At 33.3% G+C, this 17,322-nt stretch overlaps 1 protein-coding gene across 1 annotated transcript in view; it reads left to right on the top strand.

The window, feature by feature from the left end:
* The window catches only part of LOC149803939 (plexin-A1-like), a 444,256-nt gene that overhangs the window by 309,409 nt on the left and 117,525 nt on the right, over positions 1 to 17,322 (top strand). Inside the window, exons 9-11 of the mRNA XM_089953750.1 lie at positions 8,173 to 8,284; positions 11,330 to 11,461; positions 15,755 to 15,868. Of these exons, the coding sequence (XP_089809876.1) occupies positions 8,173 to 8,284; positions 11,330 to 11,461; positions 15,755 to 15,868 (358 nt within the window). The remainder of the gene's footprint in view (positions 1 to 8,172; positions 8,285 to 11,329; positions 11,462 to 15,754; positions 15,869 to 17,322) is intronic.

The raw sequence follows: 17,322 nt of genomic DNA, 5'->3' as shown, positions 1-17,322 counted from the left end.
AGAGTTGGTCATCCTTTCAGTGACATTGTTTGTAGTAATGTAGAACCAGTAATCATCTGAGTTAGTCATCCTTTCTGTGACATTGTTTGTGGTAATGTAAAACTGGTAGTCATCTGAGTCAGTCATCCTTTCAGTGACATTGTTTGTGGTAATGTAGAACCAGTAATCATCTGAGTCAGTCAGCCTTCTCAATGACAAGGTTCATGGTAAAAAAGTGATCGTGCATATCAAGCACGTCTCACAATGATAAGGTCTGTGGTAATAAAGTGATCATGGCTTTCAATCAAGTAGGTCTCACAATGATAATGTTTGTGGTACTGTAGAGGAAATGGATAATCTTTATCACTTTATACTTCCTTGTGTGGCTTGAGTAGAGTTACAAAGTGTGGATTCAACTGGTTTCCTTCCTTGTGTGGCTTGAGTTGAGTTGCAAAGTGTGGATTCAACTGGTTTCCTTCCTTGTGTGGCTTGAGTTGAGTTACAAAGTGTGGATGCAACTGGTTTCCTTCCTTGTGTAGCTTGAGTAGAGTTACAAAGTGTGGATGCAACTGGTTTCCTTTCAGTGTGTAACTCAAGCTACATAATGTGCATGCAGCTGATTTCCTTTCCATGTGTAACTCAAGCTACATAATGTGCATGCAACTGATTTCCTTTCCATTTGTAGCTTGAGCTACAGACTGTTCTCTCTGATAAGATGTTCTGTGGCTGATAATATTTTCAGTGTATTGATCTGTTAATATTTATTAACTGTTTTATTCTAAGTGCTTGAAAATATTACATTGAAATCTGATTGTACCATGAAATATTGATTCCCGGTCAGATCTGGTCGAGAAATAGTTCATTAAAGAAAGTGCAGCTTAATAGGGCTAAACATAGTCATTGCCAATTGTGTCAAACACAGAGGAAAGCAATGAAAATAATATCCCTTGAGATTTGTTTGGTATGGCAAGGTGAACAAAGAAGTTGCATGTTGTACTATTATTTTTATTTTATATAGCTTTTACAGAATTTTAACATCCTTACCATTTGTGATGGATCATCTTGAACTTCATGTTGACAATCATTTTAATTTTTTTCTTTCCTAAAGTTTATGTGCAGCTATCCATTTTACATTTGTAGAACTGTTATCTTTTTGTTACTACTCCTCAAGTACCAGTAGCTTTTCGTGGGTCGGTGGTTCTTTCTGAGGTTTTCCCAGCTCCTTCCTCCACCATTTATATTGGCAGCCATGTATACCCTATCTTGTGCTGATAGATGGCTTTAAACCCTGTAACAACAACAACTATTCAAGAATGGATGGCCATAGCAACATGGGATTTCAGTGAAAGACTTCTTATAATGTCCACTTGGTTCTATATGAAAATGATGCCAGTCTGATATCCAATATTAACAGTCTTGTTTCCACTAGTCATCCTGAATGGATGACCTTGACAACATGGAATTTTCTCTAAAAGACTTGCTGTGATGACTATAAAGTTTGCCCTAAATGAAAATGGTGCCAATCTGTTATCCAGTATGGCCACCACAGTAGCTATATTGAAAATCTTGTTATCCGGTATGGCCACCACAGTAGCTATATTGAAAATCTTGTTATCCGGTATGGCCACCACAGTAGCTATATTAAAAATCTTGTTATCCGGTATGGCCACCACAGTAGCTATATTGAAAATCTTGTTATCCGGTATGGCCACCACAGTAGCTATATTGAAAATCTTGTTATCTGGTATGGCCACCACAGTAGCTATATTGAAAATCTTGTTATCATTACTCCTCCTGAATGGATGGTCATATCAATATGGTTCTTTTCCTAAATGACTTTTTTTATGATTTCTCTTTGGGCTTGAATGAAAATGGTTCAGCTCAGAAATCCTATATGACAGCCATGGTGGCCATCTTGAATATATTGTCACTTATAATCTATCCTGAATTAATGGTGATATAAACATTACTTTTAAACTGACATACTTGTTCTGATGTCTAGTTGGTTATAAATGTTATTGTTGATGATCTAACTTATGTTATGACCATCTTGAAAATATTATCACTACTCCGTCTACATGTCGGATAATGCCGACTTTGTCCTTTCACCAAAAGACTTTATATGGTGTCTAGTTGGTCTTCAATGGCAGTGGTGCCAATCAGATATTAAATATGGCCATCATGTCAGCCAACTTGAAAATCTTGTTATTATTATTCCTCCAACTGTAAAGGCGTATCACCATGGGGTTTCTGCCAGAAGATATCTCAGAATGTTTGTTGGTCCTATTTGAAAATGGCAGCAATTTGACATCCAGTATATCTATCACAGCAGCTAATTTGAAAATTTTGTTACTCTTGAAGGATTTCAGAGATAGTTTCAACACTTGGCATTTAAAAAGAAAAAACTGTCATATCTTGAATTTCTGGAAATTCTTTTAGGCCATTATAGTGTCAGCTCCATTGATGGGATGATTTTCTCTCCTCGAGTTCAATCAAGTGGGTCAGTTGGGAGCACAGTCAGTCACCTATGTTGTTTGTATTATATAACATCAAATTTTAAATCAATATAACTTTAACATTTTTCATCAAATTTTATGATATTTTCACAATATACATTGTCATTTTTTGGAGAAAAACAGTTTTTAATTAAATAACTTTCCTAGTTAGTGAGCACTCCATTTTTCCAAGAGAACTCGACTTTCAGGGAACTTATTTCCTTGTGTAATGTTTGTAACACTTTTTTGTGTGTAGATTCCCTCTTAATCCATAGGTAATGAAATAGAATACAATTTTTTTTTTTGGGGGGGGGACAGTGGTTTCACTATATACAGTTTAATCTCCCTTGTTGGATGTGTCCCTGAAGAATGGGGTCTGAACCTCTCCAGCAAAGGAATTTAAAAATTCAGATCTGAAGCTCACTGTCATACAAAGGAATTTTGAAAAATGGTGTGTCAACCTCAGTCATACAACAGAATTTGAAAAATGGGGTGTTAACCTCACTGTTGGACAAAAGAATTTGAAAAATGGAGTCTGAACTTGACATTAATCATACAATTTTAAAAAAAAAATGGGATCTGAACATCATTGTCATACAAAGGAATTTGAAAAATGGGGTCTATACCTCATTGTCAAAGGAATTTGACTTGATATCATCAGCAGCGAATTTTCCATTTCAGTTCTTTTAAGTAATAAATGAAGAAAAGTGAAATAAACTAGGTGATCATGTACCATCAGCCAGAGTTCATGTTACATGCATAAGCTTATCATTGATGCAAGGGCCTAACCTTGAAAATTAGCTTATCATTGATGCAAGGGGCCTAATCTTGAAAATGTTTGACTACTCAAAATCTAGTTTTAAACATGTGGAGGTATCTTTTTAATCTTGATCAGTTCTTTTGTTTTGTTGTCAGATTGGTTGGCAACAACTTAATACTACTTGCATCTCTGGTAAATTTGCCTTAAAATAGGTTTACCATGGCAACATAATGAAAACTCCATCATTTTAAAGTTCTGCCCATTAATCACCAACAAATCCACATACTGGCTATTTCCTGTCTAATTGCAATGTGATCATTGGACTTTCCAGCTACTTTCAGCCTCCTTGTGGTTTAATTTTTTTTTTTTTAAATATGAATGAACCTACTTTTTCTATAGTTTTCCTGTGACCTCCAACATTAGCTGTCCAACAGTGAGGTGATTGAATTGTAATAAAGCACGATTGTTTTTTCCCTGTGGCAGTTCAGTGTCTAAATATTTGAATATGAAATTCTTAGGCAGAGTTTGACAGTGTTCATTTTTTGGTAAATATAATTGATTATCTTGATTAAGTTGGGCAATAATATACTAAAGAATTATAGTATGGATTTTTTTAAATTTCAAAAATAAAATCCTAAAAATATTAAAATAAAATCAAGACATTTTATTTAGGGATTCCAAAATATTCTTTCTGTTTCTGTATTTAGTTTTTTTTTATTGTAGGACATAATTTTAAAGGCTTTTATTGGCTCATGCAGCTGTTCTATCTTGGTCTGTAATGGCCATTCCATTAATTGATATTATTTTATAACAGAATCTTATAGGCCTGTAATGGCCATTCAATTAATCGATAGTATTGTATAACAGAATCTTAGAGACCTGTAATGGCTGTTACATCAGTCGGTAGTATTGTATAGCACAGAATGTTTAGAAGCCTGTAATGGCTGTTACATCAGTCGGTAATATAGCACAGAATCTTAGAGGCCTGTAATGGCTGTTACATCAGTCGGTAGTATTGTAATATAGCACAGAATTTAGAGGCCTGTAATGGCTGTTACATCAGTCGGTAGTATTGTATAGCACAGAATTTAGAGGCCTGTAATGGCTGTTACATCAGTCGGTAGTATTGTATAGCACAGAATCTTAGAGGCCTGTAATGGCTGTTACATCAGTCGGTAATATAGCACAGAATCTTAGAGGCCTGTAATGGCTGTTACATCAGTCGGTAATATAGCACAGAATCTTAGAGGCCTGTAATGGCTGTTACATCAGTCGGTAGTATTGTATAGGACAGAATGTTAGAGGCCTGTAATGGCTGTTTTCTAAATTGGTAGCATTGTTTCAGCAATTTGTATATTTGATTGAAGAAGGAAGCAGCACAGGAATAAAAATCACTTGAGATCTCAGAAGTTTAATTATTGTTACCTAGATATTGGATTGATAATTGTTAAACTTGTTGAATGCAACTATGAAAGAATAATAAGGATATAAGATTGATAATGAATTCATCATTAAACTTGTTGAATGCAGCCATCAAGACATAATAAAGATATTGGATTGATAATGAATTCCTTGTTAAATTTGTGTACTGAATCTTTGAGAAAAAATAGAAGGGATGTTCTGAATCCAGTTAGTCATTGTTTCATGGTATAATAAAGTCATCACTATATTTGTCAGACATCACCACAGTTTCTTGAAATTTTTAATTTTTTAAAATTCCAGTACTGATATAGATTTCAAACTGTTTTTACGTTTACCTCGGTTGAAAACCAGTTTTACAAACAACAAATGTTACTAATCACTGGAAGGACAATTAATATACAGCACTCTCACTATAAGGTACTGGTTTATGATATTCTTCATGTTCAAAGACAGATTTACTGTAAGGCGGTATACAGCATGGCTTCTTTGGACAGTGTTATAATGAGGGAGTACTGTATCATACACTGTATTATAAGTTCTCTTAATAACATAGTATACTCAGTGGCTCCCATGGATAGTGTTATAATGAGAGAGTACTGTGTCATGTACTGTATTATAAGGTCTTCTCTTAATAACATAATATACTCTATGACTCCCATGGACAATGTTATAATCAGCAGGGAGTACTGTGTCGTATACTGTATTGTAAGGTGTTTTCTTAATAACGTAGTATACTCCATGGCTCCCATGGACAATGTTATAATCAGCAAAGAGTACTGTATCATATACTGTATTATAAGGTGTTGTATTAATAACATAATATACTCTATGACTCCCATGGACAATGTTATAATCAGCAGGGAGTACTGTGTCATATACTGTATTATAAGGTGTTTTCTTAATAACGTAGTATACTCCATGGCTCCCATGGACAATGTTATAATCAGCAGGGAGTACTGTGTCATATACTGTATTATAAGGTGTTTTCTTAATAACGTAGTATACTCCATGGCTCCCATGGACAATGTTATAATCAGCAAAGAGTACTGTATCATATACTGTATTATAAGGTCTTCTCTTAATAACATAATATACTCTATGACTCCCATGGACAATGTTATAATCAGCAAAGAGTACTGTATCATATACTGTATTATAAGGTCTTTCTTAATAACATAATATACTCTATGACTCCCATGGACAATGTTATAATCAGCAAAGAGTACTGTATCATATACTGTATTATAAGGTCTTCTCTTAATAACATAATATACTCTATGGCTCCCATGGACAATGTTATAATCAGCAGGGACTACTGCATTTACCAGGAAAAAGACAAATCGCTTTGGGTGGGTCGGTCTGTTTGTGTGTGTATATATATGTATATATATATATATATATATATATATATATATATATGTGTGTGTGTGTGTGTGTGTATGTGTCTGTCTGTTTGTGATATGATCATTATATATGTTATATTGCTTGATATTCAGACAGGTCATTAGTTGTACAGTGAGTTGTATATTAGTTAATATTTGACATTCAGACAGGTCATTGGTTGTACAGTGAGTTGTATATTGGTTAATACTTGACATTCAGACAGGTCATTAGTTGTACAGTGAGTTGTATATTGGTTAATACTTGACATTCAGACAGGTCATTAGTTGTACAGTGAGTTGTATATTGGTTAATACTTGACATTCAGACAGGTCATTGGTTGTACAGTGAGTTGTATATTGGTTAATACTTGACATTCAGACAGGTCATTGGTTGTACAGTGGTTTATATATTGGTAAATACTTGACATTCAGACAGGTCATTGGTTGTACAGTGATTAATATATTGGTTAATACTTGACATTCAGACAGGCTGTTGGCTTGACAAAGGTTTATATATATTGGTTGTTATGTATATTTGATTTAATTATATCTGATTTAATACATATTTATTTCAATTTAATTGTCAGTTTTAAAAAAATTTATTTTTCATTACATGATATTGTAATGTAAATTTATTCACTCAAGATGATACTTTTTCAGAAAATAGTTTGACCTTGACTGTTAGTTTATAAACACCAGGTGTTGATCTTAATCCTGACCTTGTTTCAAAATTTGGAGCAACTACGTTAACAAGCTCTATCTTTATTTTAAAATGATTGGTTGTTGTGGAGGTCCTGATGGGACTTTGTGTTTAAGATGTAATCAATTTTTTATTTTTTATTTCTTGGAGTAAAATTATTGGTTTTTGTCAGGATCACACTGGGTGTATGTGACCTTTAACAAGTACTTAATTTCTATGAGCTCCAAGAACATGGTCAAGTGACCCTTTGTTTAAATTTTTAAAGACCATATAACCTCTGTTTTGGAAAATTATTCTCAGTAGAAGCAGGGCTGTTACTCTGGAAGTTGTATGTTGTGCTGTTTGGAGTTATTTCAAATTACTTGGATTGGAATTATTTGAAATTACTTGGATTCAGAAGAATTCTGTTATTTTTCTGGAAATTAGGTGTGCTCATGTAATATTGTTGAACCAGGACAGTATTTTATAAAAATTTATTTAGCTATCCAAAACCAGAGTGATAATTCTTGTTTCTACAAGGAACTGTTGACTTCAACACTACAGATTGCAGCATACGTCATCGTCTTCCATCTTGGATTCTTCGTCGGGATTCGAACTTGAAATCAGATGAACATTTTGTTATTAGGACTACTAAAATTGTATTCTTGGATTATTTTTGGATTTGATTCTATAAAACTGTAAGTTCATATTTTTTCATTTTTACAGAATTTATTTCCAGGGAAATAAATTGTATTTTTTTTAAAGCGTGTTGTTTTTACTCTTTCTTGTGTTACTGTTTATTCGAGCCTAAACAAGTGACATAAGATGGTTAATATTATTTTTTTTACTGTATTATACAAGCGTGAATCAAATTAATCAAAACCCTGGTATTTACGTGTTGGGTGTGCTTGACTTCAATTTTTTTCCTTATTATAATAATAATAATGAGGACTTTCTACAGCGCCTAATCTTTAGAAGCTCTAAGCTCTTTACAACATTAGACAACATCTGTAAGATAAAAAACACATAATATTATTACAAAAACAAACACCATGAAATTAGAAAAAACGTTAAAAAATTAAAAAAACATGCTGAGAATATTTCAGGTAGGAAACATTATTAGGTCTTTAAGTTTGTTCTTGCAGTAGAAATAAGTGAGTTTTGAGAGCCCTTTTGAATGTGATCACTGTGTCTTTGTGTCTATAAGTTCTATGTGCAATTGATTCCACGTTGCTGGGCCCTGGTATGCAATTTTCATTTTTGAAAACATATTGAGCTCCAGAAAGAAGTCGTCTAATACATTATATTAGAAACATTTGTATTGTGTACCATCCCCTCCAAAACAATGGGTGGTGGTGTCAAAATAAGTGTTTTGTTCTCCATTTCACTCATGGAATTCATTAGCACACATATGACTATTATCTCACAAATTATTTTTTTTATTTTTTTCCCCAGATGCACAAGCTGCACACTGAGTGATTTCCCTTGCACTTGGTGCATCAACAACCACATGTGCACCTTTGACACCAGTGGCTGTCCAGACAACAGGCTGGTCTTGGGGAAAAATGTAAGTCATCCAATATTATATTAAGACAATCTTGTAATTATCTTTCCATGAAATACAATAACCTGATGAACAATAATCTTTCCATGAAATACAATAGACCTAATGAACAATAATCTTTCCATGAAATACAATAGACCTAATGAACAATAATCTTTCCATGAAATACAAAAGACCTAATGAACAATAATCTTTTCATGAAATACAATAGACCTAATGAACAATAATCTTTCCATGAAATACAGTAGACCTAATGAACAATAATCTTTCCATGAAATACAATAGACCTAATGAACAATAATCTTTCCATGAAATACAATAGACCTAATGAACAATAATCTTTCCATGAAATACAGTAGACCTAATGAACAATAATCTTTTCATGAAATACAATAGACCTGATGAACAAGGATCTCTCCATGAAATACAGTAGACCTAGTGTAATCTTTACATGAATACAATAGACCTGGTGTAATCTTTTCATGAAATACAATAGACCTGGTGTAATCTTTACATGAATACAATAGACCTGGTGTAATCTTTACATGAATGCAATAGACCTGGTGTACAGTAATCTTTACATGAATACAATAGACCTAGTGTAATCTTTACATGAATGCAATAGACCTGGTGTACAGTAATCTTTACATGAATACAATAGACCTGGTGTAATCTTTACATGAATGCAATAGACCTGGTGTACAGTAATCTTTACATGAATACAATAGACCTAGTGTAATCTTTACATGAATACAATAGACCTGGTGTAATCTTTACATGAATGCAATAGACCTGGTGTACAGTAATCTTTAGATGAATACAATAGACCTGGTGTAATCTTTACATTAATGCAATAGACCTGGTGTACAGTAATCTTTACATGAATACAACAGACCTAGTGTAATCTTTACATGAATACAATAGACCTGGTGTACTGTAATCTTTACATGAATACAATAGACATGACATAATCTTTCCATTGAATACAATAGGCCTGATGAAAAAGGATCTCTCCATGAATACAATAGACCTGGTGTACAGTAATCTTTACATGAATACAATAGACCTGGTGTACAGTAATCTTTACATGAATACAATAGACATGACATAATCTCTCCATGGAATACAATAGGCCTGATGAACAAGGATCTCTCCGTGAATACAGTAGATTTTATCAGATTGATGACACGGTTTCGTTGAATTGTATTTTATACTACAGGTTGACTAATTTGATTTTAGAATACAGAGAATTCATTTATTTTCATGATTATCAATTTTCATGATTTTAAGAAGATTTGTGTTTTTGTTAAAACCTCAATTCTTAGATTGAAGAAGGGGTCTATTTTATTCATGGAAAGATTATTTTTGATTAGATCTTTCAATTTGTGACTTGTAGCTGCCATGAAATCCACGAAATTTGTACCCAAGAAAAATTGTGCTTTTCTATCTCCATAAAAGTTTATTGCCATAAAATTCGTAGACGATTGTTTTGGAAAACTTGGCTGTTCACTATATTTTTAATGTAACTTGGCTGTTCACTGTATTTTTAATGTAACTTCCAAGTGACAGCTGATCAGAAGTGTTCAGACTCAAGGTTGGGAATTTTTGTTTGACAAATGGATCAGATCAGGTGACCTTTCTGAGTCAGCACTTCAAAATTCAGAAAGCTTGTTAAAGTTTTGATTTTATAGTTATTTGTATTAATACTGTTTTATGTAAAACTAGTCATATCATGATCTTTACGTTACTTAAGTGATCTTCATGGGAATTATAAAGAAGACAACACCATTAATAACAGACTTCTAACAAACTTTTTCTCGATATACTGCATTTGTTTATCAAAACCAAGTAAAAAATTTAAAACATTTTTTTAATTCCATATGATAATAAGTAGCATGGGAAAGAAACAGAACCATAACAGTAAATTCCTTGTGAACTGTAGTAAACTTTTAACATTTCAAACAATTAACAAATTTATGATTCTCTTCAAAGATGTTAGTACTAGTGGTGGCAGTAATGTGTCATTGTTGTATGTATGGCAGTTATCACAAAGATTTTCTGCCCTGGCAACACAATTCAGGGTATTCACATATAGCACCAAGTGGTTGCCCATGGTTACTATCAAAGTAGCCAGCTTTACAGGAACACAGTGTATGGTCACACTGAATATCACATGGGGTGTCTCAGAGTTTGAGTAAGTTACATTAAAAGTGGACACATTCATAAATAAAGGATACTTTGAATATCTGAAGATCAGTTTTTGATTTGAATATTTGCCCAAAAATTATCTTATTCGAATATTCATTTTAGCACTTGAGAAAAATAGTGTCTTCACAGTATTATCGATCTATGTTGATTTCAGCTGTAGAATAAGTCCATATTATTTATTGATCCATGTTGATTTTAGCTGTAGAACCAAGTCCATATTATTGTTGTCATGCCAGATTTATTTTAGCACATTAAAACATTTTGCAGCAACCCCCAAAGTTTAGTTTAGTCCTATCTACTGTTTAATAGAAGAAATTTATGTGATGTAAATAAGACAATCACCCAGTTGATGTCACACACACACACACACCCATCCAATCTTTGGCCCTAATTAGGACTCAATACCATTGCAGTCCACCTAAATTTAATTTGGTCCCATTTTGTCAGAATAACATGTTCCTGCAAGTATTTTTGATTGAATTAAGACTTTTATTGTCAATTCACTTCCTGTTACAAAGCAATGTTTCTTCAGCAAGCATATTATTATTCGAATTACTGTAAATTTTGTGGTTATCAATTTTTTTTAATTTTACAGCTTTCACAAACCACACATTTAAAGACCTAATGAATATTAATGATCACTTTGTGAAAATAATAGGACCCTCTTCCCAAACAATGAATTTGACTTCAATGTTGATTCCACAAATATGAATGAATTCACCAAAATGAACAATCCAAGTTTTTTAGATTTAAAAATCTAAATTTAATTGAGATTTGTTGCTGTTTTTAGGTAATTTGATTTTAAGATTTTTAAATTAAAACCTATTTATTCCATTTTAGGTGAAGCCTCCAGTTCTTTCAAGTCACAACGAAGGGCCTCAGTTATGTCCTCGCATCCAATCCATTGAGATAGAGATATTTGTTCCATCTGAGACTGACAAAAAAATTGTTGTGTCAGCATTAAACCTAGAGGTAAGACTGCATTTTCATTCCATATCATTGTTATCTGTTACCATTGTTAGCTTCATCTATAAAACAGACAGTTTCAATGTTTAGTATGGTACCAGTCATAACAAAAATAACATGGAAAAATGATGTAGTAATAATAATAATAATGTTACTATTAATAATAAATATACAGTTAGTATACAAAATTAACTTCCTTGTGGCCAACAACCATTTAAATATATACAGAGAATTACAAACAGATTAAGCATCAAATCTATTGTACTTGTATGTTTTCTTGTAGAGGTTGTCGATATAAATTGCTCATGTAAGGGATTGTTCATATCAATTACTCAGGCCATATAAATTACTCAGCTCAGGGATTGTCCATATAAATTACTCAGGTCAGGGATTGTTCATATAAATTACTCAGGTCAGATATTGTTCATATAAATTACTCAAGGATCATCCATATAAATTACTCAGGTCAAGGATCATCCATATAAATGACTCAGGTCAGGGATATTACTTAGGGATCATCCATATAAATTACTTAGGTCAGGGATCATCCATATAAATTACTCAGGTCAAGGATCATCCATATAAATTACTCAGGTCAGGGATTGTCCGTATAAATTACTCAGGTCAGGGATTGTTGGTATAAATTACTCAGGTCAGGGATCATCCATATAAATTACTCAGGTCATGGATATTACTTAGGTCAGGGATCATCCATATAAATTACTCAGGTCAAGGATCATCCATATAAATTACTCAGGTCAGGGATCATCCATATAAATTACTCAGGTCATGGATATTACTTAGGTCAAGGATCATCCATATAAATTACTCAGGTCAGGGATCATCCATATAAATTACTCAGGTCAAGGATCATCCATATAAATTGCTCAGGTCAGGGATGATCTCTATAAACTACTCTGGTCAGGGATTGTCCACATAAATTACTTAGGTCAAGGATCATCCATATAAATGACTCAGGTCAGGGATATTACTTAGGTCAGGGATTGTCCACATAAATTACTTAGGTCAGGGATTGTCCACATAAATTACTTAGGTCAGGGATTGTCCACATAAATTACTCAGGTCCTTTATAAGTTGTCTAAGCAAGAGTCAATGCTTTTTCCTTCTAGCCTTCACTGCAGTTGTCAGCAAATTACTCTTGTGAAAATTAACATTAAAAAAATTGGGGTTTGTGTCTCAATTATGATGACACATGACTCTTGTCTGAGAAAATGGTAAGCCCTCCCTCATTTTATTGAACTCTTTTATAATGCAATACCAGATAGAATCATACTTCTACAGACCCAGTGACCAGAATGAAAAAAATTGGGAGAAGATAAAATGTAAAATTGAGACTTTTAAAAATGAATTAGCTAAATAAATTTACATGTCAAATATAAGACATGTGGGCTGAAAGAAAACAAAATGAAAATTTGTATTACTGTATTTTATGTATTTTTTCACACCCTGTAATTTTCGTTGCAAAATGAATTTATCAAATTATTCATTTTTTAAATGTATCTTATTTTTTCATACATATCACTTTGTATTTTTCGAAAAATATTTTAAATTATCGGACGTAACATTTCTACTGAGAAAGATTTACGTTTGCAGAAATGATTGAAGATACCGTGTAGCCATTTCGTTTTTACAAAAACTGATAATGAATTGTTGGTGAGAAAATACAATGATTGATGCATAAGCTCTCATACTGTCATTATAATATCTGCTGGTGTTATTAAGAACTGGACAGAGGCCTTCACAGAACATAATCCTTAATTATCATTAATTAGTTTTGTTATTAAGTTCGTCACCGTAATGAAGCATCACATGCATTTTAAAATGAGTTTGGAAGCCCTGTGATGTTTTCTTATGCAACATAAATTACATCTGAGTACATGCGTAAGTGAAGACCACAGACCAATGATGAACAAGTGTTATTGTTTAATATGGTCATACACAAATAAATTATAAAATCCTTGTCATTTTCTATTGTCAATTTGAAAGTCACGGACTCTATTCTACTATATACCACTCTATTATTGTCGTTATTGGCGAGTTCGAACAATGGTCTCAATAGCACATTGACAGATTTTCATTTCCCTAAAGAGCCTCAGTTCCCTTATGGCAGCCTCACTGATTTGATCTCTTTTGTCACATCTTGCCCTCTATCCGGTTTCAGCTGGACTAACCAGAGCTCTAAGCATATTTAATTATGTGTGCAAATAACAATGCATATCAATGTGGTTGTTGTAACAATATATATCATAATTAAAACAAGAATTAATTTTTGATTTAGAGGTGTTTATTGATAATGGAATATAGTTGTGTTTATTGATAATGGAATATAGTTGTGTTTATTGATAATGGAATATAGTTGTGTTTATTGATAATGAAATATAGTTGTGTTTATTGATAATGGAATATAGTTATGTCCTAATGCATGAGGATTATCACAATTGTCAGGTAACTGGAAATAGTCTTTTTTCTCTTTGCAAAAGCTACAGTTAAAAACTGACCTGAATAAATAGTCTTTTTTCTCTTTGCAAAAGCTACAGTTAAAAACTGACCTGAATAAATAGTCTTTTTTCTCTTTGCAAAAGCTACAGTTAAAAACTGACCTGAATAAATAGTCTTTTTTCTCTTTGCAAAAGCTACAAATAAAAACTGACCTGAATAAATAGTCTTTTTTCTCTTTGTAAAAGCTACAATTAAAAACTGACCTAATAAATAGTCTTTTTTCTCTTTGCAAAAGCTACAATTAAAAACTGACCTGAATAAATAGTCTAGTACACTAACAAAATTTCTCTCTCTCTCACACACACATGCATGCGCATTAACTAAAACATGTTTTTAAGGTCTGTATATATTTTATTATAATTTGAAAATGAGATTGTTGCTGTAGGTATACAAGTTGCACTTAGTTTCTTGACAACATGGACTGAGAGCGTTTCATAGACCAAGTATTTTTTCATTTTTTTCTTCTTTCTGACAGCTGACAGAAGAAAGAAAAGCAGAGACCTACTTGTTGGTCTAATTATTGCGTACAATTTACCAATAAATACCCATTATACATGTTCAGTCAATCTTAATCATTTTGCCAGCCTTGCACAACATAACAGCTACAAAGAAGTATGCTCTAAATGCAGATGAGCTTGTGCTGAAATATTATGCTCACTCTCTCTCTCTCTAAAAACAAAACAAAAATCTTTTTGAGTACTTTTATTTTTATTGTAATTGGATTCTTGAGTTGAGAGCAGAATGAGACAGAAAATATATGTTTATTTTGTACGTTTGTGCCATTGGGTTATGTTTATTTTGTACATTTGTGCCGTTGGGTTATGTTTATTTTGTACATTTGTGCCATTGGGTTATGTTTATTTTGTACATTTGTGCCATTGGGTTATGTTTATTTTGTACATTTGTGCCATTGGGTTATGTTTATTTTGTATGTTTGTGCCATTGGGTTATGTTTCTTTTGTATGTTTGTGCCATTGGGTTATGTTTATTTTGTATGTTTGTGCCGTTGGGTTGTTCAGTAGCATGTGTTCCATGGAATTTGTTTGGGTATGATCCCATTATTTTTCATACCACAAAATGATAATTATTTATTTTACATATAATTTTTCGTACACAGAAATTAATAATTTTTATTTTACATATAATTTTTTGTACACTGAAATTAATTTTAAAAACATTGTGTACAAAAAATTACATGAAATACTGTATATGTTTTTGCTTTTTAAAAAATTATTTTTGGAAAAAATACACAAACACAGTGAAGTTAGAAATATATTTAATTTAAATTAAATTTTAAAATCATTACTATATGTTTGATGGTGTTTTGTTTCATTCTGCCTTGTCTGCCATCCCCCCCCCCCATAACACATTCATGTGTTAATTCAGTTTATGACTACTGCTGATGGGTATACAGTGGTAAGCAGTTTGGACTCAAGTTTTGATTCTTCGTCCCTCTGACCCCTCCTGCATATGGACCCTCCAACCCCCTATTGCATATGGACCCTCCAACCCCCCTCCTGCATATGGACCCTCCAACTCCCTATTGCATAGGGACCCTCCAACCCCCTCCTGCATATGGACCCTCCAACCCCCCTCCTGCATATGGACCCTCCAGCCCCCTATTGCATATGGACCCTCCAACCCCCTCCTGCATATGGACCCTCCAACCCCCTAACTATTATGTTATAATGAGGAGAGGGTATATTTAAATTCATATATTGTTGTTCCTAATTTGTACCTATTACACAAGTTTGATCTTTATTTCTGTGTTTATTTCAGGATTTTCAAACCTCGCTCAGCTGTTTTTTTAATCTTAACAATGGCAGACAGGTCAATGCCAAGGTAACGAGACTGCCCAATGGAGAAAGCATCATTGAATGTGAACTCATACATGTAAGTACAATACACAAACATGTTATTTCTTGTAACATGCTTTCTATAACATGAAAAAGAAGATTGATTGATTGAACTTTGACAGCACATACAATATTATATCATGCTGAGGCAGTGGGGGGAGTAAGTACCCTTGCTAGGCTTTTGCTGTCAACCAGGCCTGGTCTGTGCAGGATTGAAGCTCTGTACTGTTGAGGTCAGGAGTCCAGCTTTCTAACCACATAGCTCTGCACTGTTGAGGTCAGGAGTCCAGCTTTCTAACCACATAGGTCTGCACTGTTGGGGTCAGGAGTCCAACTTTCTAAACACATAGCTCTGCACTATTGAGGTCAGGAGTCCAGCTTTCTAATCATATAGCTACAGCAGCTCAGTTGAGGAAGAAGGACTTCATTTAGAGAAGATAACTTATTTAGCTAAAAGTACAATAAACAAAAAATTCATTGAAATACAGTCATAGGAAAACAAACTTTTCTTGTATGTACAGGTGTCCTTCATATAAAGAAATTAAGAAAAGTGACTTGAAATACAGTCCTTTATATCAAGGTTTATAGTGGGGCCCTGAGTGGTCTAAAGCATTGACCATTACAGATCACTGATATCTGACCTCTGTCTGTCTGGGTTTGAGTCTCGGGCTTGACCAATGTGGGTACATGATAAAGCTTGCCAGTAGCTTCTGATGGGTCCATGGTACTTTCTGGTGTTTTTCTGGGTTCTTCCTACACCATTGATACTGGCCACAATGTATAGCCTATCTTGTGCTGAAAAATAGCGTTAAACCCTACAACAACAACAACACCACCAACAACAAGGTTCATAGTGATCATAAAATTTAGAAAGGGGACTTCAAATATTGTCCTTTATGGAAGGTGACCTTTATATAAAGGTTGATAATTATAATGAAATAAAGAGAAGCAAAGTAAAATATTGTCCTTTTTGGACGGAACAGGTGTACTTTATATCATGGTTGACACTGACATACAATTAAAAGAAAAATTTATGTTCTTTATAAACAGGCGTCCTTATTTCAAGATTGATAGTAATGATGGGACGATAGGACTTAAAAATACTAACCATTATTGATAGGTTCAATTCTTTGTTGATACATCTTTTAACTACCATATCTCTGCAACCCCTACACATAATTTGATGCCATTTTGTAGGTGAATTGCCCATCACATGTATGCCTTTGCATTTACACATAAATGAATGCTAGTTGGTAGATGAATTGCCCATTGCATGTAGGCCTTTGCATGTTTACACATAGTTGATGCCATTTGGTAGGTGAATTGCCTATTGCATGTAGGCCTTTGCATATTTATACATAACTGATGCCATTTGGTAGGTGAATTACCCATTGGATGTAGGCCTTTGCATTTACACATAATTGATGCCATTTGGTAGGTGAATTGCCCATTGCATGTAAACCTTTGTATATTTATACATAATTGATGCCA

This window comes from Sinohyriopsis cumingii, chromosome 3 (assembly GCF_028554795.1).
Source record: "Sinohyriopsis cumingii isolate HCF-2022 chromosome 3, ASM2855479v2, whole genome shotgun sequence".
Lineage (NCBI taxonomy): Eukaryota > Metazoa > Mollusca > Bivalvia > Unionida > Unionidae > Sinohyriopsis > Sinohyriopsis cumingii.
This window is presented reverse-complemented; position numbering and strand designations above follow the sequence as displayed.